We start from the raw sequence: 27,916 nt of genomic DNA, 5'->3' as shown, positions 1-27,916 counted from the left end.
TTTTTAAAGACAGAAGAAGTGAAAAACGCCGAAGTATTACACCTTCCACTCTCAGAAATCCATTATTTATGTAATATAGCAATTAAGTTACTGTGATCACTCTGGAAAAAACTGTTGTCTGTCCTCTTCTGGCTCCTGAATATGGCAAGTTATCTGATCTTTAACCTGTTACTAGCTCAGGACCCACTGTTTGCCACCTTCAAATTAGTGGGTTTGAAAAACAGAAATGGGAAGGGAGGACTGAGAATGAATTCTGACATCCAGGGCTGAGACAAAATAATTTTTTGGCAGATGATCTTGCACAGCTGAAGAGGGAGAGGGGAAAAGAGAAAGATCTTTGTTTTCTTATACAGTTACATGCGAAATTCAGTGAATTTAAAGTAGCAGCAGAGATGTACTGGGAGTCTGAGTGTCTAAGACAGCTGAAGTTGCACGTTAAATAGAGTTTATGAGACTAGTCTGCCATTTGTCACCTGCACTGTCACAGTCAGCACATGTGACTGCGTAGGTGAGTGGGGGTATATGTAAATAATAATTCCCCTCTATTTAATATACATCAAAACTGCAAAGGGATAGAAATATGAGTTAGCAGAGTGCTACAAAATGTGAATTTAATTATGTAGTAGTTATCCTCAACGTTTCCATCTTTAAAGTGGTTTTGAACTGCATAAGTGCAGCAGTTACTGCAGACTGTGATTAGATAAACAGATGCAAATAGTAATTGTAACTGATAAATGATTGATGATGGCTTTATATGTTTATCATTACACACTGTTGTAAACAATTTTTACTCAGTGAGGATGGAGTCTGGAGGAAAATTGGTGAGCTATGAAATATGGATTCAAACTGTAGTGCTTTTAAGAGTATAGAGGGCCAATATTGTAGGGCCACTAGAGAGTTGTTACCTGAGGAACTGGTGCCCTTTGCCATTGCTATCATCAGGCTGAGCACCAAACATCTGCCAGCTGATGTCTAGAGCCTGGATACAAGGTTTACAGGAGAGAGCCTAAAAGTAGAGATGGGGAGGCTGAGCACTGTTGAATGATGGCTTTTGGTGTGGAAGACCCCCTGATCCACTGCTCAAAAGAAGAGGTGATGCCATTTCTCTTCATTTTTCTATTGCTTCCCATGGCTTCTGCCTTCTTTCACAACTTTCCAGTGTCCTGTCTCCTGTGGATCTATGAGACATTTGTAGTGCATTATTAGACAGCCACAGAGTGATTCTGTTACACCCACGTTGTAGGATCCATTTGGGACAGAACAAGTGTGTTTGGATCACTGAAAGTTGATAGGTACAAGGAGACAAATATGCATGTCTCTAGAAAAATAGGGTGGGATAAAAGGTTTGTGCAGTGTTAATGGTGCTATAATTCTATTTGTCACCTGCCATTTGCTAATTATTAATCACAGTAATAATATTTGTTAGTAGTATTAATTAAGAGGGAATTTTATTGCAGCAGCTTGAATTTAATATCAATTCTTTGTGTATTGTACAATGCAAAAAGTAACCTGTAGTAATTAAATTGCAGGCTAAGTCTTCATTCTACAGAAATTATTCTATTCACTAAGGAAAAAAATAAGCAGGATATGACCAAAGAAAAGGCCCAGATCATTAGCAGCCTCTACTCTCTGCTCTGTTCACATCACTGGCAGTGCTGAAATCTGTCTGTTACTTTTCCTGTGGTGTTGTAGAACTAACAATGAACTTGCCATCTTTTCTGTCATGTGCCTGCCCTTGGGCTTGTACAAAAGAAGGGAATTAGGTTGTGTGTTTTGTTGACCTTTTAGATGCAAGGGAAATGGTAGTCCTGTTTCCTTACACATCAAATGCTGCCAGGCTGTTGTCTGTGTTAACCTTTGTGGAGCACCCCGATGTGATCGTTACCCTAGCGCCATGACACAGATGTCAGAGAGAGCTGAAAAGGGATAAATTGGAGGTGCCATGCAAAACAGCTCAGCTAAAGACATTTTTCTCCTGCCCTGAAGAAAAGGTATTCTGTATGTGTTTAACTACTTAGCTGGTCTGTGAGTCCTGTAATTTGCTTAGCCAAACAGAACTTCAAAACAGATGGTTTCTAAATTTGGGGAAAATAACCATTACAGTATTTTTCCCCGTGCAGTCTGCAGTTATACTTTAGTACTGAAATTATTCGAAAATTAAACAGGAAAATAAAATTTGGCTCTTTACCAACTGAATACTAATTTCAGGAACATACAGTTTTTAGTATGTATTAGGTTTTCATCTGCACATTTAGCCAAAGATTTGTTTATGCTCTGATTTAGTGCCTCTTGCTGCTTACTTGCATAAACACTACCAAATCAGTCAGTTGGAGTTACCAGAGTATTTAACTCCCAGCTGCATTTGCTCATAAAAGGAGGAATGACAAGTTTCCTCCTTTGCAGAGGAGGAAGTGGAGAAACAGAAGGAAGTAAGTAACTCATTGCACTTGCCTAGCACTTGCCACCAGCCATCTCTACAGGCAATTTACCAATAGTGAGTGCACTGCCTTATATGGAAAGCATTTCTTTCTGAGAAACTGCTCCATTCCCCATCTCTTGATTGAGGAAACTGAGGGGCAGAGCATTTTTCTCATCCAAAATTGTAAGTGAAGCTAATCAGAAAGTAGGAATATAAGTATCCTGGGCTTTGGGATTATTTTCTTATCATGATAGAAATAAATTATGACAAATTAATTAATTCTTTCATATTTAGGAGTTTTTTGATATTTTTGTAATATTATTGCACATAGTCAATATTTTCAAAGTGTATCTAAGAAAATTATATTTAGCAACTCTGTCTTTCTCTTAGAATATATGGTCAGCTGTTAGTCATTTTGTGCATGTCCATCCCTGAACATAAAGAGAATGTCTAGGTGTAAAAATTGAGCTCAAATTGGTCTTTGAAAAGCCAAGCATAGTATTTGGTCTCCACTTCAACAGTACTTTAACTGTTAGTTGTCAAAGTGAGAGCACCAGCATATTCTCAGGTAGCCTTTGAGATAACTCATTACCCAAGAAGAGAAATTATCTTGGGTTGGGGATTGCTAGAGGGAAATTTAGGTCCGTGACTCATTTGATTCAAGTCTTTACTCCTTCAAGGAGGCATGCTGTGCGATGCCCAGCCATACTCCGCTGCACAAGGCTCAGCTGGGCTTTGGAAAGCACTGCCACAGAATACTATGAACCACAGCAAACAGCAATACAGTCTCCACTTCAAGAAATCCCTAAGCTACAGGTTTTTGAGGAAGGGTGTGCTGACAAAAATACTGCTCCATATTGCCTGGTCTTTTAAATTCTTTCCTAAATACCTTTTATGGATCATTGCCTGAGGGTCCTGTGTCAGTGTCCTAGCAAGATGAATCCTTGGGATGACAACAGTGGCTGATTTTTTGACCTGTAGGGTCAAAAGAGTGCTCTTTTGACCTGTAGAGTCTTCCTGAGAGTGCAAATATGTTCTTCCATTTGGGCTTCTCTCCAACCTGTTTTGTCCTCTCCCCAGATTAGGGATGTAGCTTTTAAATTGAAATTATCCTTTTTTAGACAGAGGACTGGAATTATATGCCCTTCGTCAGAGAGCATTCCCTTGTGCAATGTACCACCTGTTCTGTGGCAATGATATGTGTTTATCTCTGCTGAAAACATCTAGCCTGCTACATGTTTTTTACCATCTCTAGGCTATTTCTGCTAGTGCAGCTGTAAAATACAGCCTTTGATTGCTTGCTAAATTGTCAAACTCAGTTGGCAATTGAGAGTCTGCCTCGGCATTTTAATGGGCTTTGGCTACAAAGATTTCAGAGTAGGACTCTTCTCCTTTACTTGAAAATCTGCTTTCTAGTTGGGGTTTTTAGAAGTGGTATTGTAGATCTGCAGGCACCAGTGGAAGTGGGTTTATGGAAGTGTGGATTCTCAATTAGAGAACAAGATGACTTCCCTTCATACACTCTCCTGAATGTTCAGACTTTTTAAAAAGGGAAAGTGTTTGGGTTCCTTTGGCTGGTTTTGTTTGGTTGGGCTTTTTTTAAACTGATGCAGTTGTTGCTTCCCTGCCAGAGGCTTGTAAGCCTCTTGTGTATATGACACATGTCACAGAGTATGAAGCTATGAGAGTGCTTAAGGTCTCGAGCTGTAAGAGTAGCAGTTTATGCAACTGAAAGCAGTTGTCTATTGCTTTCTCATGAAATGCTCTTGTTAAGCTGTGGTTGTTGACCATAAGTGCATTCATAGCATCTCACCTGATGGGTGGAAACTCCTCACTGCTTTCCTTAAGCCCTCTTTGAGAAAGAATTAAATGACTTTTAATTCTCTTCAAACTCATCTTATTTGTATCTTCTCTGATGTATATACTCTCTGCTGGCTCAAAGGGAATGGTTTTGGGCAGAATATAGCCATGAATTAGGCTTTTGACTAGCCCATATTGCTTTTAGGGTTGTGGTTTTTATGTGAATCAGTTTAAGGACTGAAACTGCAGTTTGGAAGTTCCATCAATACCTTCTTGGCATGTTGCATCACTGACTTGAAAGGTAAAACTACAGTATAATATCCACTTGATGGTGCTTTCTAAAGATTCTAATGTCTCTTTCTTTAGCTGCAGATACAGTAGCAGCTGGCAGGAGCATAAGGCTCCAGAATTCTTATTGCTGCCATTATAACTTTGTGGCTTTTATGTTACTACATAACATTTATTTACAGAGTAATGGGAAGGAAGGTGAGTGAAACATATTTGCACATTTTACTAACAATGTCCAGTATTGACAGGTTGTATTTTATTCAGAAGGAAATGCCACTTTTTGGAGGGGTCATCTGATGTCCTAATTTGCAGCTTGATTGGTCATTGTTATTGTTAGTCTGTTGTGTTATAACCAAAATTTCAAGATCCTGTTTGTCTTGAACTTCCTTGTGATGAGTTTACATCTAAATCTGTAAAATATTTCAACTTCAAATTTAGAAAGATAATTGAATTATGCTATATGAAGCACAGTGTGTAATTTTTCACACATCTTTCTAAAAGAGCCTGGTTTTTTAGCACCTTGTCCCCAAGGAATGTCAGGTGGATGATATCCTTCACATTGATAAATGTAGCCATCACCATGCAAAAGAGAACCTTCTCTCTTCAGTCTGATTTTTCAGTCAGATGCTTTGATTAAAGCATTACTGAGCTAATGTAGAAATTAATTGAAGTAATATCCAGCAAAGGGTTGTGAATTTTTCCCATATGCAGAAGAGAAGTATTATGGACATGAGTTTTGCCTTTTTTTTTTCCTTTCAGTCTGGAATGTGTTCAGTCTATTTTCTACAAGAAAAGACACAAAGAAAAATGGAAGGAAAAGAAACCCAGATGGTCTCTTGTGGATGGAGACATATATATATATATATATGTGTGTGTGTGTGTATGTATATATATATAATAACTTGGGAGTTACAGAGTAGTAACTCGGAATAGATTCAGATTATCAGGGTGATTTCATTATATAATAATCAGAGTAATATACTTTCAAGTAATTAATTGTTGGTTTGAAGTAGATTATACCTTTTTTTTTTCTGTTTGCAACACCTATCTCTGGCAGAAAGCTTATTTGCCAAAACTAAGCCCCCAAGGGTAAATACCTCATCACAGAATCATAGAATCATCAAGGCTGGCAAGGAGGCCCAAGATCATCAAGTCCAGCCTTTGACTGAATGCCACCATGTCCACTCAACTGTGTCACAAAGGGCCACATCTGCTCATTTTTTAACACCTCCAGGGATGATGATTCTACCACAAGTCCCAGGTGAGAATTAGAGTGGTGACTGACTGAGCAAATCCAGTCTCTAGTCCAAAAGTGGTGCTTCTGATGTAACTGCCTTTTTGCAGTGTTACTTTGAGTTGCATGAACACCATTCTCATCACATATCTGCCTGTTCTTTATGCTTCTGTAGCCTAAATTGCTCTGTCTAGCCACCATTTAGGTACAATCTTATCGTGGAAGAGAAATGGCCCATGACTTGAAAGTTACAAAACAAACATGAATGGTTCAGTCTCATGAACTCCTTACAGAAAGTTAGGAGATCCTTTGTGGGAAATAAAGGCAGTGCTCTTCTCTGCAGGATAGTGAAAAGTCTTGGGTTTCAGGAATCAAGTTGCCCCTGTTGGAAAATTAATATGTAATGAGTGGCCTGAAAAAAAGTGATTTTTCCCATGTGATGAATTGAAAAGAAATTGATGGGAAGAGATGATGCGGAAGTTCCTGCCTCCTAATCAGGGGTTCAGCTAACGTGCTGTACTAGTAGGAAATTTCCAAGCTGCTGATTGTATTGCTTCAGAAAACGAAAAATCATTGCATTTCTTGAAAACACAGTGTTTTGTCTTGGAAAGAAAAATGCATTAAATTATGGTACTTAGTATTTTAGACCTTCCACCTTCTTGTATCAAGGTTCACTAGAGCTAGTCGAGGCTGATTCGAATAGACAGCTTTTGCCATAGCCCGCAGATGACACTTTAGTCTCCACTGCCACTAATCTGGCTGGGAATGACAGTCACGGTGATAATTACATGGATACTCTGGAGACTCAGAGGCAAAGCAAAACAGATACTGCTCCACAGAGAATTTGCTTCTTGAACAACCAAATGCAAGAAATCAAATACTCCTGATGCAGGCTGTCTGATACTATTGGATGACATATTGTATCAAAGCAAACTTAATTATTAGTAGAATTATATTGCCTTGTGTGTTTTAGTTTTGGAACACATACATATTTATTATTCCATCTGCTCCTGAAAGACTTAGCAATTGGTTATTACAATTAGATAATTACTAAATATATTCTGTCCTTCTGGAACTTAAATGGATTGCAGGCTTGGGAGCCAGCAGGAGATACTCAAGAAAACTGAACTGTGCTAAATTGAAAGCTGATGAGAAGGTACCACTTTCTGCGGAGCATAATTTTACTTTGTAGCACACTGGGCTGAGGTGGCAACAGGTTTTGTTCAGCACTGGTTGTGTGTTCCTTCAAAGTGAGTGCCTGGGCAGCAGCAGGTAATCCTGCCTGATTGCTTCGTCCTTGGCTGCACATAACTTAATGACATGCAACGTGCAACATCCACCACAGACACAAACCATCATGAATGCTCCTGATGTGAGTATGCTGGACGAAACAGTGGATGATTTATTTGAGTAACGGAACCGTTAAAAAAGGATAAACACAAAAACTTTTTAGAAGTTTTGTGTTTCCATGATTGTAGTTAATCTTTAGAGGTTGGAACAATATTTCCCTGAGGAAATACTCTAGCTATGTCAGAACTGCCTAGATTATGTGGAGGGGAGGTGTTGTTTTTACCTTTGAATTTGTTTGGGAAGTTAGCAAAATTTTAAACAAGGGAAAAAGTGGCTTCTGGTGAGATCAGTGTGCCTTTTCCATAGTTCTAGTTTAAGGCTTATCTCTCAAACCAATTGTTTAGAATGTTCCCAGCTATTGGTTGGCTGTGTATTTTTAAACTCTAAATGAATACATGCATGTGCAAACATAGGTGCAGTGAAATGTTGCCTATTAAAAACTAAACTCATAAAAACCTGTCCTAAAAGTAATAGACCATCAGCATCTTCTTTTATAGAGGAAAATAATTTTAAAAAGAAACAACTCTGAATATAATTAAACATCGTAACTCTGGTTTATATGTGCTTAATAGGTACAATAATACTTACCTACTGTATCTCACAGGAGCCTTTGGAAGTTTAATTAATTAGCATTTAGAAATTCTAGGATGAGAATGAACTCCAAGTACATGGTATCACTGCTGCTGTTTTAAGCAGTTTTGAGAAAAACCTAGTAATTCAAAGATTTGGAATGTGTGCTAGCATTCCATTTTAATTTTGCATTTACATAAGATTAGTTTCTTCTTGTTTTCGTAAGATTTTCCACCTCCTAGAATCAACATTTAAAGTTGTTGTTTGTCTAAAACCCAAAACATGTATTTAAAATAAGTTTTAATGTTAAGTAAATACCAGGTCTTTACTTAACCTTGTTTGTTTAACTTTCCTTCAGCAGGAGGCATAAATCAGAAATGCTTAAGGAACTTACAGCCAACCTCAGTGACAGTATTGACATAAATTCACACTATGCAGTAGAGTGGTACTCAGGGCAGCCTAAGTAGTGGGAAGATTGTTAAAAGTCTTGTGATAGGTCTCAGTAGTTTATATTTCCTCATTACAGAACATTGTTTTTCAAGAGAAAGTATTGCAGGAAAAATAAGCAAACCATTGCACATCCTCAGTGTTCAGCAGGAATGGAGATTGGGGAGCAAGAGAGATCCCCATAAAGGTTGGTATCACAGCTGGTTCATTAGCTGTTTTAAAGATGAACTGTTAATCAGTTCTGAAATTAGACCACATCCTCAGTTAACTGGAAAAATCTAAAATCTTTATTACTGTGTGTAAGGGAGAGGGGCAGAGATGTCAGGATGGCTGAGTCGTAGACAGGTATATTTTCATTAGTGTTGCATAGATGTTAATTTTATCTTGGGTTCACATTTGTGACAAAATATTTTTAAACCCAGGAAATCCTTTTTAACTTATCTAAATCTATATACATTTTTCCTTGTTATAGCTACATTTTTAAAAAGGCAGTATCTGGATTAGATTGTGTTGAAGATTATTTTTTCATATATAAAGTCAGCCTGACATTTTTGTTCCGCTTTGGTTTTAAACTGACATCTTTACCTTTTAATCTGGTTTTGTTATGATTTGCCACTGCACACAGAGTTTCATGTGCACATATTCAAATATCTAACTTCTTTAGTTAATGATACTAACAATTAATTTGTGTCACAGGTCTACAGTCTGAGGCAAGAGGAAGGAATTATTGCCAGAATTAGCCAACTGAAGGCTTGGGATTGCTAGGTGGTTTTGTCACCTGAGGGAAAGCTCTGATAATTATGAGTTATGGAGGATCCTTCAGTTTGAAGTAGTACTGTCTCCAACACTGGCTTGTCCCCATACATCTCACAGAGTTATGAAGTGGGGTAGACAGACTTCATTACGTACAAAGTCTTTAGCAGCATAGACAATCATAAAATTCTGAAATTTTTATGAGCTGATGTCAACATGAGTATCTGCTGTCATGAGTGTCCACTGCCTGTATTCTGGATAGTTGTTCCAATATTCTATCTGGACTTGACCTCTTAAGAAAAAGACCTTTCTATTATGCTCCAATAAAGTTTTCAATGATGTTTTAGATTAGAAATATCTTAGTCCAGCAGGTGGGGAACTGAGCTGGGAATCACTAGATGGGAATTTTCTCATGTTCTGCTGGGTTACCCAGGGTAACTCCAAGCATACTTTTCTGTGCTTCATTTTCTTCAGTTCAAAAACAGGAGTGATGCCACTGACCATCCTTTAAGTGCTGTGAGATCTGCTGGTAAATGTTTCTTTACAAAGCTGATGGTGCCACTGTTATTCCTGCCTGGGTCACTGGATCTGCTGTGTTAGTGTGGCAGAAGGCTGCATCTTTGTTGGTTTGTTTCTTTTCCAACATCCCCGTCTCTGTTCCTCACATTAGTAGTTCTTTTCAGGACTGGGACAATCATGTAGTTTTTCTTTGCACAGTGCCCAGCATAATGGAGTCTGAAGGCAATGACTGCTATTGCACTGGTAATTAAAACTGAATTTGGTAAGCTGATGAGATGGTTCAGTTAATAGCTTGTAACAGGGTGGTTATTATGTTAATAGCCTGTAAATCCCTCCTGCACAGAGCTGCATCACTCTTAACTTGTTGGATTTTTGTACTTGTGACATTTTGATATTGCAGGTTTTCTTAGTATGTAGAATGGAAATTGCTGGTTTTTAGGCCAGTTGGAATACTTGGAGAGAAAACACAGTAGTTGTGTTTAAAAAAAAAAAAAACTAGTAATCAATTTAAAAGTTTTTGAAGTATACTGACTCCATTGGTTTCACAAAGCTAGTCTTAGCCATTTTTTTCTCCGTTTGTCTTGCTAAATTTACAAGCTTCTTTGCCTTTTGAAGTGAAACTCTTTAAGACCTTGTGATCAAACCACTGCTAACTTGTTCTTTATTTAAACTGCAGCATTTGCATGGGCTGTGCTTCCAAGTACAATGTATAATTTATGTTCTGTGGGGGGAAAAAAATTGCCACTGAATATTTTAAGTTGTAGTTTGGGCTGTAGGCATACAGGAAAGAGTGCTTCTATTCACTGTGTTTACACAGTATTTATATAATGACTTTAAAATGCTTCAGTTCTCATCTGATTTAAGAGCAATATTCCTGAAAGGCTCTTGCAAACTCTAGGGATTGGGATTTTGGGTATGCATTTTTAGAAGGGAGAATATCAAGCCCATGGGGTCTGCAGGCAGTAAAACTGAACAGACCATCAATCTCCACAGCCTAAAAGCTGCTCCTCTAGCCCTCAGCCAGCTCTGCACCTACAGGGGCTGGGCACTCCTAACCCAGCCCTGCATTTCCAGGGAGTCACAGTGCTTGGCACTGCCCCAGCCCCTTCTCTTTGGCAGCACTCAGCCCTGAGCACAGCCTGAGACATTTCAAAGAGACATCCAAGCAGAGCTGCTGAATAGGTAGAACATTTGCCTCTCTGATCTCTGCTGCTATTCCCTGAGTCTTTGAAATTCCTGAGACATGCACAGGATTTTCTGAGGTGAAATGACCTATAAATATATCAGACTCTCTGAAGATATGTTATCCTATGCCAGTCAAAAGGATAAAGACATACTGTCCTTACTAAGAATAATTGGAGAGGTGCCAGTGAGGAGCCAATTTAGAGAAATTATTGCAGTGAGATAGATGCCACATAATTGGTATTTGGTATGGGCAGATTTATGGATGTAGCTGTTACAGTCCTATAAAATACTTATCTGAAGCACTTAGAGCTGTCATTTTTATTAGCGTACTTTTGCGCACTCATGCCATGGTAACTTGAGCTTTGTATTTTTTATTCTTTATGTGACTTCCTGCATTGCAGAAAGACATCTACAGAACTCCCATCATCTTCTTCTGAACTCGTGATAAGCAGATTGCGTTGACATGGTCTTCACACAGGATCAAGCACCTTTTTCTTGTCCTGCCTTTGGCAGTACTTCCCCCCTCCATCTGGACAGATCTGCTGTTCTATTTTTTTCCTCACTTCATGCCAGAAACATACTGCATAGCTAATATATTGTGTTAAAAAAGCCAAATTTGTTTTTTTAATACAAACTCTTATCTCTTACCAAGAACAGATCTGCAAATACTGTACTATGTCCCCTACAGCTATTCTCTGTTTAGAGGTTCTTCATCATGTGTTGGACAGATGGCACAATCAGTGGGTTGTATCAGAGCGTTAAAAAAATAAATTCTTTCTCACTGCTTCTACCTAGACTGTTTTGAATTCAGTGAGATGCAACAGCTGTAACACAATCTTTCAATGACAACTCAGAACGTGGTGGTATACCATCCCCAATGGTATAGTTTCATATGAAAGTCAAAAAATATGTAGGAAAAATGTAATTTAAAAAGAAATATAAAGGACTTTAACAGAGCAATGAAGGTTGCAAGGTTAAGAACCTGACTTTTCACAGTTGTTTACTCTCTCAGCTGTCTCAGATCACATGTGGATCTCCATTTGCTGTTGCTTAAACAAATAATACAACTCTGTTTTTTCTTCTGTTAAATACTTCTTAAGACTACTCTGTCATTTGTTATTTAATAAGGTATCTGGTACCTACAGTCTTGCCAAAGCATCAAAGATACTTGTGTTCTTGGTCAGCACAACAGAAAAAGTAGCATTAATAATCAACATGTTTGCTGAGAGGACAGCCTTAAGCTTCTGTACCGGGCATCTGTTGTGCCTGACCATTAGAACCTGAAATGTTTGATAACTGTTAAATTGTATTTTAAAAAAAGAAAAAGAGTCAAGATCTTGTATTTTAGTCTTCATCCTAAAAAGCTATAGTACTCTTTTCCTTGCATGATTTGTCCCTCCCATCCCTGTCATTTTTGCCCCCAGAAGAGGTGGTCCTGGTGCAGCTCCTGTCAGATCCCAGCTTCTCTCAAAGAAGAAATGCAGTCAGCAAAAGAAGCAGTGATAAGCTGCCAATATGCAGAGAGTAACAAATACAGTTTTGACACAAGGCTGGAGGAAAGATGAAGATCACTGCAGAGATGGCAAGGAACCATACTAGAGTTAAGGATAGTTGGAGATGGGAGGCAGGAGGTGCTGAGAAGCTCCTTTGGACTGCCAGGTGAGCAGTCCTGGAAAGGCCCCTGACTGCTGCTTGTATTCAGCTCACTCCTGGGAAGAAAACCTGTCATGATATGTGTTGAAAGAGCATCCTGTTCCTTTGTGTCTCCATTTTATAGGGAGGAGATACATCTTCTCTCTTACTTGTGTCATTAACCACCTTCATAGAATCATTGAATCATTAGTTTGGAAAACACCTTTAAGATCATAGAGTCCAGCCATAACCCTCACACTGACAAATCCACCACTAAGCCATGTCCCTAAGCACTAGATCTAAATGGCCTTTAATTCTGAATCTCAACTATTGTACTTAATATTCTCATATAAATGCCAGTCATATTTCTACCCTAAGAACTTTTTCATGGCTTCTTACTTCATGTCTGTTCAACATCTGTGTTTCCTCGTTGTATCACTGCAGCCAAACTGCTCATGTAATGCTGTTTTAGGTGCTTTTATTCCTTAAAACTGCAGCTTTTAAATGTAATCTTATGTCCCAGCCCAGGTAGACTTGAACTTGAGAAGGTGCTCTCAGCTAATATGGGGAATTACATAATAATAATTGTATTAGTTAAAATTTGTATTCTATTTAAATAATTTTTGTCATATTAGCAAGTTGGAAAAAAAGGAAGTTTTTAATTTAATCTTTTAGCAGCAGGGAAGATGAGAGAACAGACTAGAAAAAGACATTCTTCCCCTGGTGTTGCAATATTCAATTTTCTATCTGGCACTGTGTGGGAGGCAGTTTGGATTGTAGGACAGACTTGATATTTCTGCAAAACGATCAGCAGCTAAATGATTGTGGTGATATTTAATTGTCACCTTTTATGTTCAATAGTTTAACAAGTCACTATGACTGATGAGGTGTCTGTTGCACTGGGTAGCATTTACTTTGTCTCACTCTGTGCACTTCTTCTAAGCTGTCTTCTTAACTGTGATGACTGGAGAGGGGAGCAAGGAAAAGGAGAGGGTTGTGCAGCTTTGGGTGCATCCTGACAACTGCAGAAGGACCTTCCGGAGGTTCTTGACACAGGTTTTGACAGAAGTATACATCAACCTGTGTAGTGCTGTGGTGTTCTTTGCACAACTTATTGAGAGATGGGACTTCAAGTCACCATGAGAAACATCAGGCAGCAGTTTGACAATTCAGTGTTCATTGCATTGTCCTATTTCTACCCATACTATTATAATTTTCCCAAGTAATTATTATTGCCCTCCTGGGCAGTTGGTTAATTCTCTGTAAAATTCTGCTACATCAGAAGCAGGGGAACTTGCCCTTTTCCAACATGTTCAGCAACATTGACACCATTTCTTGTTGGCCTGTGCATTTTATTATAATTCTTTCCCTATGACAACATGAAGCAGTGAACAGCTGGCCAGCTGCAGAAGTGCTTGTGCAACCACAGAAGGTTAGGAAAAAGGAGGGCAGGGAGTCTGGTTGAGAATTAGCTGACAGCCTTGCTGCAGAATTATGATAAAAATGTTTTGTTGAGAGCTAAATATATGTGCACGTGAGGGTCGGCAAAACAGCTTGGGCTGCCTTCTGTTTCCTTCTCTATTTGTTTAGCATACAATTTCTCAAATGTCACATTTACTGTAATCAGTCTACTTCCATTTGCATGATATTAATCTGACTTTTGACTCCTCCTTGCATTTCAGATGAGCTCCCAGAGTAACAGCAGAGTTGGGAGTTGATTTAGTTCTTCCTTGGCATAGCACTGATCCCACAATACTTCTTGTGGAGTTGTTCTAGACAGGCAACGTAGTGAACAAGTGGAAATGACATTTCCAATGGAGAAGCCTGTAATACCTCGTGCAGGAGACACAAAGGGGCTCTCTGGGACCTGAGGTCACTTTTTTAATAAAAAGGCTATCAATACACAGCTCGTAAACCATCAGTAGCTGTTTGGATGGATGTAAGTTAGCAGCTGTAGTTTATGTTACTCAAAATATTGCAGTCTGCTTTTAACAATGTTTTAGACATTTTTGTGATATATGTATAATCAGGTGGAATACTATTGCATCCTTGACTTCACAGCAAAGGATCCAGAGATCCATCTATCCATCCATCCATAATCCATTAAAAACAATTTTGATGTAGATATTTCAGACTTGTAACAGTTATTGCATTTCTCTCGAAATACAACTGGAAATGTTGTAGGAAATATAACATTTGCATGGGGAGAAGGAACAGGGGATTAAGGGATGAATCGTCTGTACTCAGTGGTGCTGTTAAGAAAATGTAGATGCCCATACTATGATTCATCATGCCAAACATTGTACTTCTGCAGCTAGCAAGTCTCTGTTGCTCTTTTTTGCTCAGAAGATGAGTGGGCAGTTTGCAAGTATCATTCATCTGATTTACTTCACAAATCTAGCTTGAGTCACACCCCCTATACAGTTACAGCCTTGGGGCATTGTAGGTGTTCCCATTTACTCAGATGAATCTCACCCCCATTTCCTCTCCTGGGTAAAGTTTTTTTTCAGAAGGAGAAGTATTTTATGAATTGCATTCTTATTTCTTTGTATGGTCAGAGGATTTTCATTGCAGATGCAAATGTGCATATTTGTAAGTTTGTACTTTATTTAGAGTTTTTTCCAAGGTCAAACTGTTTCCTTCTCCTGTCCTCAGCAGAATTTGAAACTGGCTGCTTGGGGAATGGTTGCTATCTCACACATCGGATGAACTCTAAAAATGACCATTACTGTGCTGAAAAACACTTTCCTAATGTTTTCTTAATGAGAATTGCTTGTTTTCTAAAGTGTTTTATTAATAATTGGTGCAACTCAAAAAACTGAAAAATGAGTGCACTTGTGGTATTTTCATGTTAGACAAGATACAGCACTTGCTTTTCTATGTTTTTTACTGCCTGTAAATCAGATCATTTAATCAAGAGCCTTTTAAATAAATTTTAAAAATTGCTCTTGCAAAAGACAAAAAATTCCAACAAGATAATGTGAAATTCATGCCTCTGAATTTTTAAATGTTTTTGTAGAACAGAAGTTTAATTAATTGCTCAAGCTTAATAACAGCCCTGCTTAGACTCCCCTCTGTTCCAAGTTCAGCGCTGTTCATCATTTTGAATAGTTATTTAAGCTGTCAATCTTTGTAAAATCTATTTCTGAATTCAGAAGATTTTTACATTGAAATCTGGGATAAAGGTTGAAAATATAATTATATAATTTGCATTAAAAGTGTGAAGGGGGCCGACCCTTGTTTTTCCCAACTTTTTTTAAACTTCTTTTCTTCCTTACAATGAATAGTTGCTGCGTTGTAATTTTTCTTCTATTTTTAGTAGGTTCTTTTAGTATGTTTGTTTTAATCCAGGGCATAATGAGAGTGAGCACTAGAACAGTGAAGAGGGAATTAAGAATTAATTTAGCAATCTGACTGTTAGCACCTTCCTCATTTTCAGCTTTGCTGGAAAATAATGAACACTATTTGGTGCCCTGCTCCACCTCCTTAGGGAGGCAAGGAACAGTCTTCAAAGTTATTTTAAAGTAAAGGGAGTAATTTGTTCCCCTTCCCTGAAACTCAGTTGTGGTAAGCACACTCAGTCTCTCTAGCAACTTTATTATTTAAAGAACAAAAGCTGTTATTAGGCATCATAGCCTGGATAATATCAAGTTTTTCTATTTCTGAACTACCAATACTACTGATAGTGTCAACTATGAAAATTTTAGGATTAGTCATTTGCCATATAGTTTCAACTTTCCGAGGTTTCTTGGACCAAAAAGAATCCTTACTTTACTTGGGTAATATGATGATCCTGATTTCTGGTCAGGATTAGTAGTCACTGTATTCTTCAACATGTAACTTTTTTTCTCTTTAATTACAGGATACCTTGGAAATTTCCTGTTCTTACATGCTTGTTTGGCAAATCTGTCCTTAAAACTTCAAGATTCTAGTTTTAAATTAAAATGAAATGTTGTGCCCTAAACTTGTCCTTTGACTAAATCTTTTCATTTCTTGAGCAGGTCCACTTCCTTGGAGCAAGTAGAAAAAATGCGCTCTGCGTGTCTGCATTTGAATAGCAGTAAATACAAAAACAAAAGTTTAATATCTGGAGGTTAATTACTGATGTTATGTGTAGCAATCATTTGACAGACCCTAACTTGCTGAGTCGGCAGCCTTTCCAAATACGACATTCTGGACAAATTTCTTGTTGTTTTCCCTTAATGCAGAAATTTGGTCCTGATTTAATTTAGCCTCCAGGACATCAAACTTTGGTGCTTGAAAGTTTCTATTTCTGCTACTAGTTTCATATTCCACATATTCTTATGATGGCTTGATGCCACCTCGTTTGGCTGTTCATCCCTGTTCTTTGTGCTCTTGCTTTTGTATTTCTCCAATGAGTACCAGAGTACTCTAGGAAACCTTGGACAAGTAAAAGAGGCATTTTTTTTCCTGAAGTATTACTGAACAACTTTTTCAGTAGCGATAACAATGGCCCATAGCTGAAGATGCAACACATACTATCATGGGATATCTATGCACTCTACAAACCAGCATTCCTGCAAACTGAATGAAAACTGCTCATGTGAAATATGTCTTTCTCAGTTAAAAAGCAGCTGATGATCTGCATGAGCTTCTACAGTGTAGAAGCAATGAACTTCAGTCAGAGAGCACTGAGCTATAAAATGGATGCAAAGCCTAAAAGTCTTAAGGAAGCAGGCAGCTTTGCTAGCTGGAGAGTCGATGCTGCAGGTAGGAGACCTGTGGACCAAGAGTTGCTAATGTACAGACTTCAGAATGAACATGTGCTGGATGTGAAATGTGACTTTGAAACATGTAGTTCAAAAAGTAAATATTTCCTCAAAGAGGTTGGATAAGCTTTCAGAGTTACACATATTTACAAGGAGTACATGAGCTGTGGGCTGCAGAGGTTAGTGTATTTTGCTTTGCTTTGCTTTAGCTGATATAAATCATAAATGACTCGCTTCACCTCAGTAGGGTACCTTTGGGTTTATGTTGTAACCGCTAGAAGTCAGGATGAGCTTGACATTGATTTTATGCACCCTTGAGGAAGAGGTAGTGTTTAAACAGCAACACCTCAAGAGCATCCGTGCTGACTGTACATCCGTGCATGCCTGACACAGGTAGATGTGTGATGACCCTTCCCTTCTCTAGAAGGAAAGAACAACACTCTCCTGCTTACAGATCACCAAAACAAAGTGGAAACCAACATCTTCCTGTTTATCTCAGAGCTTGTGACGCCTGAATGGGTCACAAGAAAGAAGCTAGGCAGTATTCCTCCCACTCTCTCATTCTTCCCTGGGATATACCTCGTTATTACAGAGTACAGTTTTCTTACTCTATCATTAGATGTGTAATCCTTGTCAAACTCCAGGCCTATAGCAACTGTTCTTCAAATCTTTGTGTGTAAATAAGTAACAATGCTTATGAATTAGACCCTTCCTTGTGCAGTTAACTAAACAGATAAATAAATAACAAAAGTAAGAAACCTTTGTTTAAATGAACCAGTGTATCCAAATGCAGTGTAAAATCAAGGATGACACTAGAGTGCAATTATCCTGCTTAGTGATCAGTTGCCAACAATAGTGAAAAAGACATGGGAATCTGAAGGTTTCTGTCATGAAGGAAGAGTTAGGACTGACTATTCCAGGATTCATTTTAGGAATTTTATTTTTTCCCCTAAGTATTGTTGTGAAAGAAGGATTTTTCTACTCTTTCACCTGTTTAGTGCTCTGTGAAGATTGCTTAACTGGTATTACTATACATTATTTTAGCAGGAAAGAAGATGCCATAGAAAGTTTTCCTGTTTACCTTTTTTATGCTGACTTTTGGCCCTGCCATATACTTTTGACATTTCTCAGTTGCACATCATTAACAATTTATACTTCATGTCAAGATTTAGATAAGTTAATGACAAGTCAGATAATGTATGTGCTCATTTGCACACACATAAAAATATCTTGGATAAAGAAGTACAGCAAACTGCAGAAAAGTTTCTGAATACTTTATGGTTACTTGTGCTTTATTGTTCAGTTGACATCTTGAGAATAAATTGTCTTATTTTGTAGTAGTAAGAAACCTTTCCATAGGCATCTACAATGTCTTTCCTCATGGGAAAAAGCTGTGAGGTCTGTATTTGTGGAGGTTTTCTCTTTTAACATATAAAAGAAGCTTAAAGCTATGTTCTAGGATCACTTACATAATATAGAAGTGGATATTTGCATACATAAAAATGCACATTCAGGTCCTAACATTTCTAGGCATAATGTAGGTATGTGTCTTGGTGACTAAGAAAGTTTAAATGTACACTTTCATCGTGCCATAAGATAGACTTTTAATGAGGGAGGACCTGTAGAAATATCCAAAAAAAAAAAAAAAAACAAAAAAAAAAAAAAAAAACCACAAAACCAAGAAAACTATTCAAATACCCATTTCCAAAGTAGTAAATTTGTATAATAAATTAATAAATGCAGGGATTCTTATCTCTCACCTTGAAGAGGAAAACCGAAATATCTCCTTCATCCTGGAGCAGTTTAAGTGTCTCATGTAAGAGTGTGTTCACCACCTAATTGACTGTGGTTTATTACATGTCCAAGTTTTCACACCTTTATGCACATATGCAGAAGTGAGAAAAACCCTGTCCAGGTCCCCAGGCCTATCAGTGGGCAGGTGGCCTTGCCAGGCAGGAGTAGTGAGAAATAGCAGCTTTGGTAAGCCCTCACATGGTTTGGATGGTCTCAGTGTTAAAAAGCAAATCGGTGAAGTTTGACAGGTCAGTAATTCTGTCATAGTTGGCTTTACCTGAGAGAGTTTTATAGCAGAAGTGCACTCTATATTAATAATGTCTAAAGACATAGCTGCCCTTCCGGTGCAGGCAGCATCCCAAGAAAACATTAATCATGTTTTCTTGAAGGACCCAAATTGATTTCTTGGGAGACAAATTTCTGTGTCTACTCCTCAGCCATTTCTGAGCACATCACCAGCTTATGGTGATCTGAGCAGCTAATGAGCTAATAATTACTGCCTGTTGATCATCCAGGACAAGGGGTACAAATATTGCTTTAGGTTTTAGAGTAAGTGACTTCACTTTTACCAAGGTGTAGTGACAGTTTTGTTCTATCACCTTTTTTATTTGGGTTTTTTTTCCCTTCTCTTTTCAATCCTTGGGTTACATGGAAAGTAATGTCATATTTACAATGCTAGGAACAGCTTACATTTATTTATTTTAGGTTTTAATATAATACCTGTTGTAGCATCCTGTGTAAGCCTTTACAAACAAAGGAAAGCTGTTTAATTTTTGTTCACTTTGTTTGTATTTTTACAGTTCTCCCAAAGATGTAGCTTGGTTCTGCCTGGCAAGTGAGAAGATGGCTGAAAATGGAGTCCATTAACCCGAGCAGAGCCAAAGCTCCATGAGCTATAGATTGAATGTAGGAGAGAAAAGAATATGGGAAGTGTGAGAGCAACTCAGGTAGTCTGATGTGAACATTAAGAGTATTGAAAGACCCTTTGTGGCAGGAAATATGCTACTTATTTTGTCAATGAGTTTTTTTAAAACCCTCTGTGTATCATTAGTACCCAACATACTAGGATTAGTTAAGTGGCTCACATATGCAGCTCAGGGTCTCTCTGTTGCTCACCTATTGTAAGGATATGGAGCAGCCTGCTGATTTGAATTGAAGCTTCTTGCTTATATACTTCTGTGTTTTTTTGGAAAAAGAGAGTTTTTCACTAAAGGCTGTCTGCAGGCTTTAAGCATTTTCCTGGACTGTGTGCATAGGAATTCAGGCTGGTCTATTTTATCCAGGCTCCAAATGCAAACAAGGAAGGAGAAGTCTTGAGGTTGTCCCATCATGATGGGTTAGCACAGCAGGCCCTTAAAGTAGATCCTGACATTTTCCTCTGAGGCTGTGGCCCCTGTGGACCTGATACAACCTAATAATGAGAGAGGTGCATCATCCTCCTCTACAGGACTTGCTACTCCATCACTCTGCTGCAAGAGCAGGGCACCTGAACAGCTCCTGATCTGCTGCAGGCCAGGCTAGCTTTAGCAGTTTCAGTTGTCGGGCTGAGCTAACCTGATTTATTTTTGTGTCCAAATAAGTAAGGGACAGTCAATTTAAAGGCCTGCTGTGCCAAGCAGGTGAAATGAGCATCTGATTTGGAGATAGGCCTGTACCTGAAAAGAGATGTCTGCCTGTAGTGCTTGGATCTAAATGTCAGAGTCTGCCACTACTCAAAGTCTGACCAGTGGAATTTTCATTTTGTATTGATTTTTTTTCAGGTTTTGATCAACACAAAACGTTCACATACCAGGCTGAGTTAGCTTAAGTCATTCTCTCTAAAATCACATCATTTATACCAGACTGCTTTGATTGAGCTCCTGCCTACACATAGGAGACATGCCCCAGGTGAGCTGGTTATTGCAGTCATGATTCACACCAGTCTCATTTAAACTTCACTTGTGTTTTGGCTGTCTCTTCATTTTTCCACTCCACAACATCTGCAGGTGAGGTGGCAAGAACAAATATCAGCTGGTATTTCTTACCATAAGATATTTAGTGGTCTGCTTCCCCTAGAAATTTGCCCCTCGAGATGACACCAAGCTGAATTCTCTTGAACTGAGAAATGTGAGCTGTAATAGAGAAGAAAATGTCTCCCTCTTCACTGCTGGCCTATCCTTCTTGGGAATACAGATTTCAGGTCTGTTTAAAAGTTATGAAGATAATTACTTCACTTTCAAGATGGGCACTGCAATTATTAACAACTCTCTATGTCGCTGTTGTTTGGCCTTCCATTTCCATATGCTCATAATCCATGATCTTAAAGAAGGTCATGAGCAGTGAATCATCAGTGGCTTAGAAGTGTCCTCCAGAAATCTCTTTTAGGGCATCTCCACTACCTGTTTTGAATCACTTTATGCTTCCAGTTTAGGTATGATTTAGAGGCTTTTAAAGTTAGGCAACTCAGTTCCTCTGTGGTACAAGGCAGTGCTGGGGTTATTATGTGCAATTCTAGAATTAATCTTGTTTAAACATCAAATTAGATGTCTAAAGCAAATTTTATGAATATTTACTCTTGGGACTATTAGAGGAAGTTTCATTATTGGAATGCATTTGCATTGTGCTTGTTTGTTGAGAACATGATGCAAGTAAAAGCTAAAACAGTATTAAAAAGTTTATAAAAGTGTTATAAAATATTTACACATTTTTATCTGTAGACACCGGTTGAAGTCCTGAGGTCCTTCCTTTGCTTATCTCCAAATCTTCTTTGGGCCACATAAAAGGAAGCTGAACCATATGCTTCATCATTTGGAAGTAAATAGCCAGTCACAACTGATGCAAACCATCTTTGAAAATAGATTGCTCTATATATCAGTTACAGGCAAGGTTGCAACTGAGTTAATAATCAATAATACAATGGCTGCATTTATACAGGTCTGATTCCATGTGGGAAGCCCTTTGGTCTACCATAAATAACTTTTTTGTTGTTTCTTTTCCAGTATAGCATGAGTTTTAAGGAAATCTGGTTTTGTCTTCAATACTGGAAGAATACTCAGTGAGTTATGCTCTCATAAATATATCGCCTTAAAATATTTAAGAGGGAGGGATCTCTTTTCTTTGCATTTTTCTAGTAGTTACTAGAGGGAAAGTGTTAGATTTGTTGCTGATTTTGCTTTGCAGAGGTGAGTTCTTTCTCTTTTTAATTTATAACATGCTCATTACATGAACATGAAAGGCACCTTATGGATTTACAAGATAAGTAAACTTGAGGAGTAATACTGTGCAAATTTCTCTTTTTTATTTCCACCTCTCCATGTTCACATTGCATAGGATTGATTTCCAAAAAACAAGATAAATATGGAAAGCTGACGGTGGAAAGCACCGTACACTGGGAACGTGTGTCCTGATTACACTGTGGAGAAAGTGATATTTGCTTTATTCTGATTTATGAACAGGGCAATGACTGGCCAGGTGCTAGGCTAGCATCAGCTATTTACTTTCCTACATAAAGAGTGATGAAAGGCACCAGAAAGCAGAAGGAGCTTTTTTTTTTTTTTTTAATGCCTCAGCTAAGTGGATCACAGTGCTACTGACAAGCAGCAATCTATCTTTGCTGTTTTGAAGAACTTGTTAACCTTTCTGGAGACCACATCTCTCTGTAGGGTTTTGGCCCAAAATTTCTCTTTCTCAATCAAAATCCTCACCTACAGTGCCTGTTCAGTCAGGGGTGAAAAAAAGGCCTGAATACCACGATCAAGCAAGCTTGTGCTGTTTCTCACCTAGTGAGATTTCAAAGCAATTCAAATACCTGGGCTGAATCACCACAAGCATCACCACAACTTCAGCTGTGTTGGACAAAAACCTCTCATCACTGCTGAAATAAACACAGTACAAAGACAGGTCCAGAACATTGCACAGGCAAAGCCACTCCCAGAATTGTAATTCAGGGGTTTGAATAAAATACCTCAGTATCAAAGAGGCAGGAAATGGGAGAAAAAATAGCTCCTGTGCAAGTGTTTAAAATCATATCTTAATGTACAAGTAAAAAAGGAGGCAAATAAGTCTCAGCAGCGGCAGTTAAATGTGACTAGATGATACTCTTAATAGTGCTTTTTGTTTATTTTGTGATATATTTTCCTATCTTGTATGTGTGTATGCAAAATTCATATATGTGAGGACTGACATGGGAAAAATCACTTCAGCATTGTATTAATGAGCAGCTAATCATTTCAAGCTGGCAACATCATTGTGGCATTCAAAGCATTATGAGCAATTCCTTTCCTCCACCATCTTTATTTTATAACCTAGACCAAAGAACTTTGAAAACTATGAGAATATATGTTGATATAACTCTTCTTTGGCTGCCTGGTGGGTTTTCTTTGTACAGCAAAGAAAGTGTAACAAAATACTTAATAATTTCAGATTTGTTTTGTTGCTAAGCTAAAATACATTAATTACAAGCATGAGGGACTCATCACACAGGAGCTGGTAATTGCTTCTCAGTGTCTGGTGTTATTTTTCATGTGCATAAGGAAGTTGGAGTAGTTTTGGCTGAAATGGAGAATAACAGTGCAGTGGTTTTAAATTGAAAAAGGTGTTAGGTATTTTTCCCCTAACTATTAATTTTCTATGCCACTGTGACCAAAACATTTACAAGCCAAAATTAAGCCTTGAAATAAGTGTCCTGATTGTTCAGAAATACTTAACAAATTCCCTCTGCTAACCATGTTTAACTACCATTACAGATAAAAATATCCAAAAGTCCTGGAAATATCACCCCTTAATCCATTCTTAGTTTGTTTAGGTGTAGCACAAATTACTAAAAAATCTACTAAAGTTTTTGGAAGTATTGGAATCTTACTTCTAAAATCAAACTATCTGCTTAGATACCTATCTGTGTTGCATCTCCTGGATTATATTTCTGAGCTGATGAAATTTCATTTTTCAGTCATTGCTGTGACTATAAACAAGGCTTTGAAGCTTGTTTAGAAGCAATAAAAAAGGCTTAAAGAAGCATTCTATGAGCATATAGCATATGCATAATTCCTGCCTCTAATTCTCTCAGTCTTACAGAAAGAATTGAATATATTGAATGACATAGGAAAATAAAGCAAGGAGAATGACTCAGTAGAAGCAAGTGGATTTGCATTAGCCAAGGGTCACAGCTAGGGAAAACAGTTTCCTTTTAAAAATTTAAAAGGAGTATTAATTTAAACAGCATTGCTGTTTGCTCTGTCTCCTAGGTGACACCTTTCTTTGTAATGCTAATAAGACATACTGGTTTGTGGGGGGAAAAAAAAGCAAAGTATGAATCTTCCTACCTAATTGTTTTTTAAGTAGTTTGTACACCTAGGGAACATGGTAATATCACCTCATGGTGTCTTCCTGCCTTTTCTCTACTCAGGAAAGGACTTCAATCTGCGGCATATAAATATACTTTTATTCTCTAATGTTTTTGTATTATTCTAGGGCTCTAAGAATGTTTGAATTGTATTTTTCACAGTGGATGATCTCTTATGCTCCATCCATTTGGTGAATTAAACATTATGATTACTATTAAATTCCATTACAAGTTTCAGTGCATTTTAAGGTGGTGGTGCATTTTTCACCAACTTTTATAGTATTGATTACAGAAATTACATAAAATATTTGCTACATTTGCATGTTGCTTTTGGGGCAGAAATTAATATTTGCTTTCTGATTCTCTTATGGGTTAATGCAGTATGGTATAAAAGTTTCATTTCAGTACAAGGAGTGAAAAAGGAAAGAAGATCTTGGCCACCTTCTCAGTTGAGGTGCATTGGATTCCCAGAGTGCACATGGGCAGGATTTGAGAGTAAATTTTGTTCAGAACTGTGTCCTTACAAAGCACTTTTTCTTTTCAGCTGTATGTGTTCACAGAAAATGGGCAATAAATGCCAGGAAATACAAATTTAGAGCTGAATATGCAGCTCTTCAGCATCAGAGCCTGATCAAACCTGATTTTTTTAGCTCAGTCATTACTACCAGCCAGAATAATCTCTCGAGACTTGATGAAATTGGTTTGCATATCAGTGTCTACATTAAGTACAAGACTGAAGAAGGCTACAGTGAATCAGAACATGCAAGCTTAATTTTCCTTTGTTTCAAATGTTCCCATGAAGTGCGGAGGCAGTAAGTCATTATTTCACTGATTGTGTTTTACTATAAAGCTCACATTACACTGGGCCCCGTCCTGGTTTTGTCGTCTTTTAGACCATTGAATATCACACTGCTTGGAAGTCTTTCTGCAATCCACAGAACTAACAAGGCGTGAGGCAGACCACAGTGGAGGGCATTAGGAATAGCAAATGATTTGGAAAGCTGCAACTCTTTCTAGAGCAGCCCTGTCTGCACATGCTTTGGGCAGACTTCCTTCTCACTTGACAAACTGCAGGTGCTGAGTAGCTTGGAAGATTCATGTTGTTATTTTGCTAAAAGACAAAGCACTTCCTGGTGTGGGGAAGGGAGTGTGAGGTGGCTGAACATGGTAACTGGATGAAGCAAGAGCTTGCCAGCCCTCACAGGAGACAAGGGGAACACCAAAGGCTGGGTGTGAGAGGAAAGAGGAATGGTCAGAGCACCTCAAGGACACCACATTGAGGGTGCCGGGAACTCAGCACTGATGCAGGGAGGTGAGGGACAAGGGCCAGGGACTGCATGCCCACAAACTGGCATGAAGTAATGCACATTTCAGTATAAATAAGATTGATATTTCTCCTTTCATGGTGTGGATTTAGAATGTCCTTCATTTTCTGCAAGTGGCATCGTAAAAATAGTGCAGAACCCAGTACCTCCTATCAGGAGTGTTGGGGTGACTGGCATGCACTGCAGAGGTCCCGTCAGCCTCAGGTGCTGAGGGATGCCGCAGGGCTTGATGTCCAGCCCTGCTGCTCCTCAAAGACAGGGAGGGAATGGCATTAGTCCCCCATTGCTGCTGGGTGACTGAAGCTTCGCCACTCCTTTCTTAGCTTTGTCACCCCAAAACCAATCCACCCTCTGTTGTGTCCTCGGTGAGGCCACCCCTAAAGATACAGCCTGAGGCACACTGTGCCAGGCTCTCTGGGAGGAAAACAGAGTAGCTCATAAAGGTAAAACATCTCCAGACAAGAACATCACTTCTGTATACATAAAAAGCATTCAACATTTTAAAGTAATGTATCTGTGATCATCCTTGGCCCTACGTAGATGCCTTGTAAGCTTATAAATTTCTTCCCTGTATTGGTAAAATAATACATTAATATTAACGGTATACTGGACTGTATACCTGTCATGGGTCCAGACCTTACCATGACATTCTGAAGTCAAGGCACTTGTACAGAAAATCTATTTTCAGTCATTTATAAAGGTTTCTAAAATTTTATTGGTGATAGTCTTCTTCCTTCTCAAATCACTGTATGGCCTCACCAATGGCAGCTGAAGTACAGACTCAGTCTTGCAAGCGATAGATTCCATAAAATTTTGCTAAATTCCTTTTCATAAATTGGTGTTCCTGCAATGTGCAGCAAAAACTGGAGAGTATATGTATGGTAGGAAAGTTTTATTAGCCTTTCTTTAGGAAGATCTGCACTATGCAATTACAGCTTTCCTGTGCATAATTAATATATTTAGCCCAAATTCACTGCAAAAACGCCACGCCACCTTCCATGTGTTTTGATGTACTGTATGTATTTTTGTGTGATAAATATACTTATCACTGAGTGTAATTACAGTGAACATCTGTGAGTATATGTATACTGCTTTTCTTCATGATCATAACAGAAAAATTGAGGTAATTGATGATGATTTTTTTTTTAATTAGTTATTCCAGCTTCTAATCCCGTGATCGCTTTACACAAGGACAAAGCAAGGGTGTTTTCCCTGAGCATGTATAAGACTCATTCCCACTACCAAACTATAGTTATTTGAGCATAAAAGGAAAAGCCTTAATAACACAGTAAATTTACACCCTTATCTGTGCTTGACAAAATTCTAGCGGTAATTTGATTTGACCATATATACAATATATGTTTTTATTTAAGTAATAATGGCTGAGGGATAGAACATTTCCTGAAAATTAATGGCTGGCTGAAAAATTTTATAGCCCAGATTCAGCCAAGGGCCATTAATCCCAACTGGTCAATTCTCCATGAAATGCCTTATGTCAGGGGTCATTTGTTACATTCCCATCCCTCCCACCCACCAATAAAGAAGTAAAATTAAGTGTTACTTTCCTCCTATGGCATTGCTGAGCCTTGAAGCAGCCACTGGAGGCCCCTGGTGAAAGCATTGCAGTTGCTGCCTGGCGATGAAAGTTTCATAGTGGATGAGTGATGGAGAGCATTTCAAGTATGGTCTTTCACTGTGTATTACTTTACATTTCTAAGTGAATAAAGCTCTTCAGGTTGCTTCTTCAGCTGACAAGGGGTGAAACAACTGCTGTGCTTCCCTTGCCACTAGACAAGTTGCAGCGTTAGGAAGGTGGGGGGAGTTTGCACTCCACATATATCATAAATCTGTCTCATCTATGATGGCTGCCATCCTTCTAGGATCTGTTTATTCTGCTGTATATAGTGACCAGTGTTAAATACTTGCAACTCTAGTTTATTCTCTCTGAATACTTCATTCATTTTTGGTAAAAACTGGTGTATTTATTGGGGCTACATGGTACTGTTTCAAACTGGAGGGCTGAGGAACATGTAGTGACAATGGAAGAGAATTAATGAGAGAACAGAGAAATAATGGCAAGCTTTCAAGAATAGTATTGCTTAATATTCAGGGTAAAAAAAAATCCTTGCATTTTTTACATTCTTCAGAATTGGGTAAAAACACTGCATTTCCTTTTGCAAATCAGAATGAAAATCACATCTGTATATCATTATATGAGACAAATCTGTCACCAGGATCTGTCAACCAGGACCTTCCCTCTCTTACTAGCAAACACACCTTTCCTGAGGAAATAAGCTCTAATGACAAGGAATGACAACTCGGGGGCAGAGGGAAAGATGACAGCAAAAAGCCCAACACCTCTTGGGCTGAACTGGTGTAGCTAAACCTTCAACCTCTGGCAGCCTTTCACTGTTCTTCCCAGTGTATGCTGGGCAAATTCAGCTGCCCACTGGGCTTTTGTTGCTACTTTTCAGGATTAGGGAAGAAAAGTAGCCAGTCAGAGCCCATTCAGCCTGATCAACCTTTGGAGATGTACACTCTAAGTTATAA

The 27,916-nt window shown here is 38.4% G+C and overlaps 1 protein-coding gene across 10 annotated transcripts in view; it reads left to right on the top strand.

The window, feature by feature from the left end:
* TPK1 (thiamin pyrophosphokinase 1) overlaps positions 1 to 27,916 on the top strand; it is a 300,977-nt gene that overhangs the window by 251,909 nt on the left and 21,152 nt on the right. For 7 of the 10 annotated variants that reach the window (XM_068202525.1, XM_068202499.1, XM_068202549.1 and 4 more), the window contains one exon: positions 5,565 to 5,768. The exons of 1 other annotated variant lie outside the window; for it this stretch is intronic. In XM_068202525.1, the coding sequence (XP_068058626.1) occupies positions 5,565 to 5,768 (204 nt within the window). Of the gene's footprint in view, positions 1 to 5,564; positions 5,769 to 19,521; positions 19,669 to 20,481; positions 20,609 to 27,916 lie in introns of all 10 variants that reach the window. 2 more of the 10 variants (XR_011003313.1, XR_011003305.1) reach the window with 2 other exon arrangements.

Source organism: Anomalospiza imberbis, chromosome 1, assembly GCF_031753505.1.
Source record: "Anomalospiza imberbis isolate Cuckoo-Finch-1a 21T00152 chromosome 1, ASM3175350v1, whole genome shotgun sequence".
In the NCBI taxonomy this organism is placed as follows: Eukaryota; Metazoa; Chordata; class Aves; order Passeriformes; family Viduidae; genus Anomalospiza; species Anomalospiza imberbis.
The sequence above is the reverse complement of the archived record's forward strand: the minus strand, read 5'-3'. Positions and strand labels throughout refer to the sequence as shown.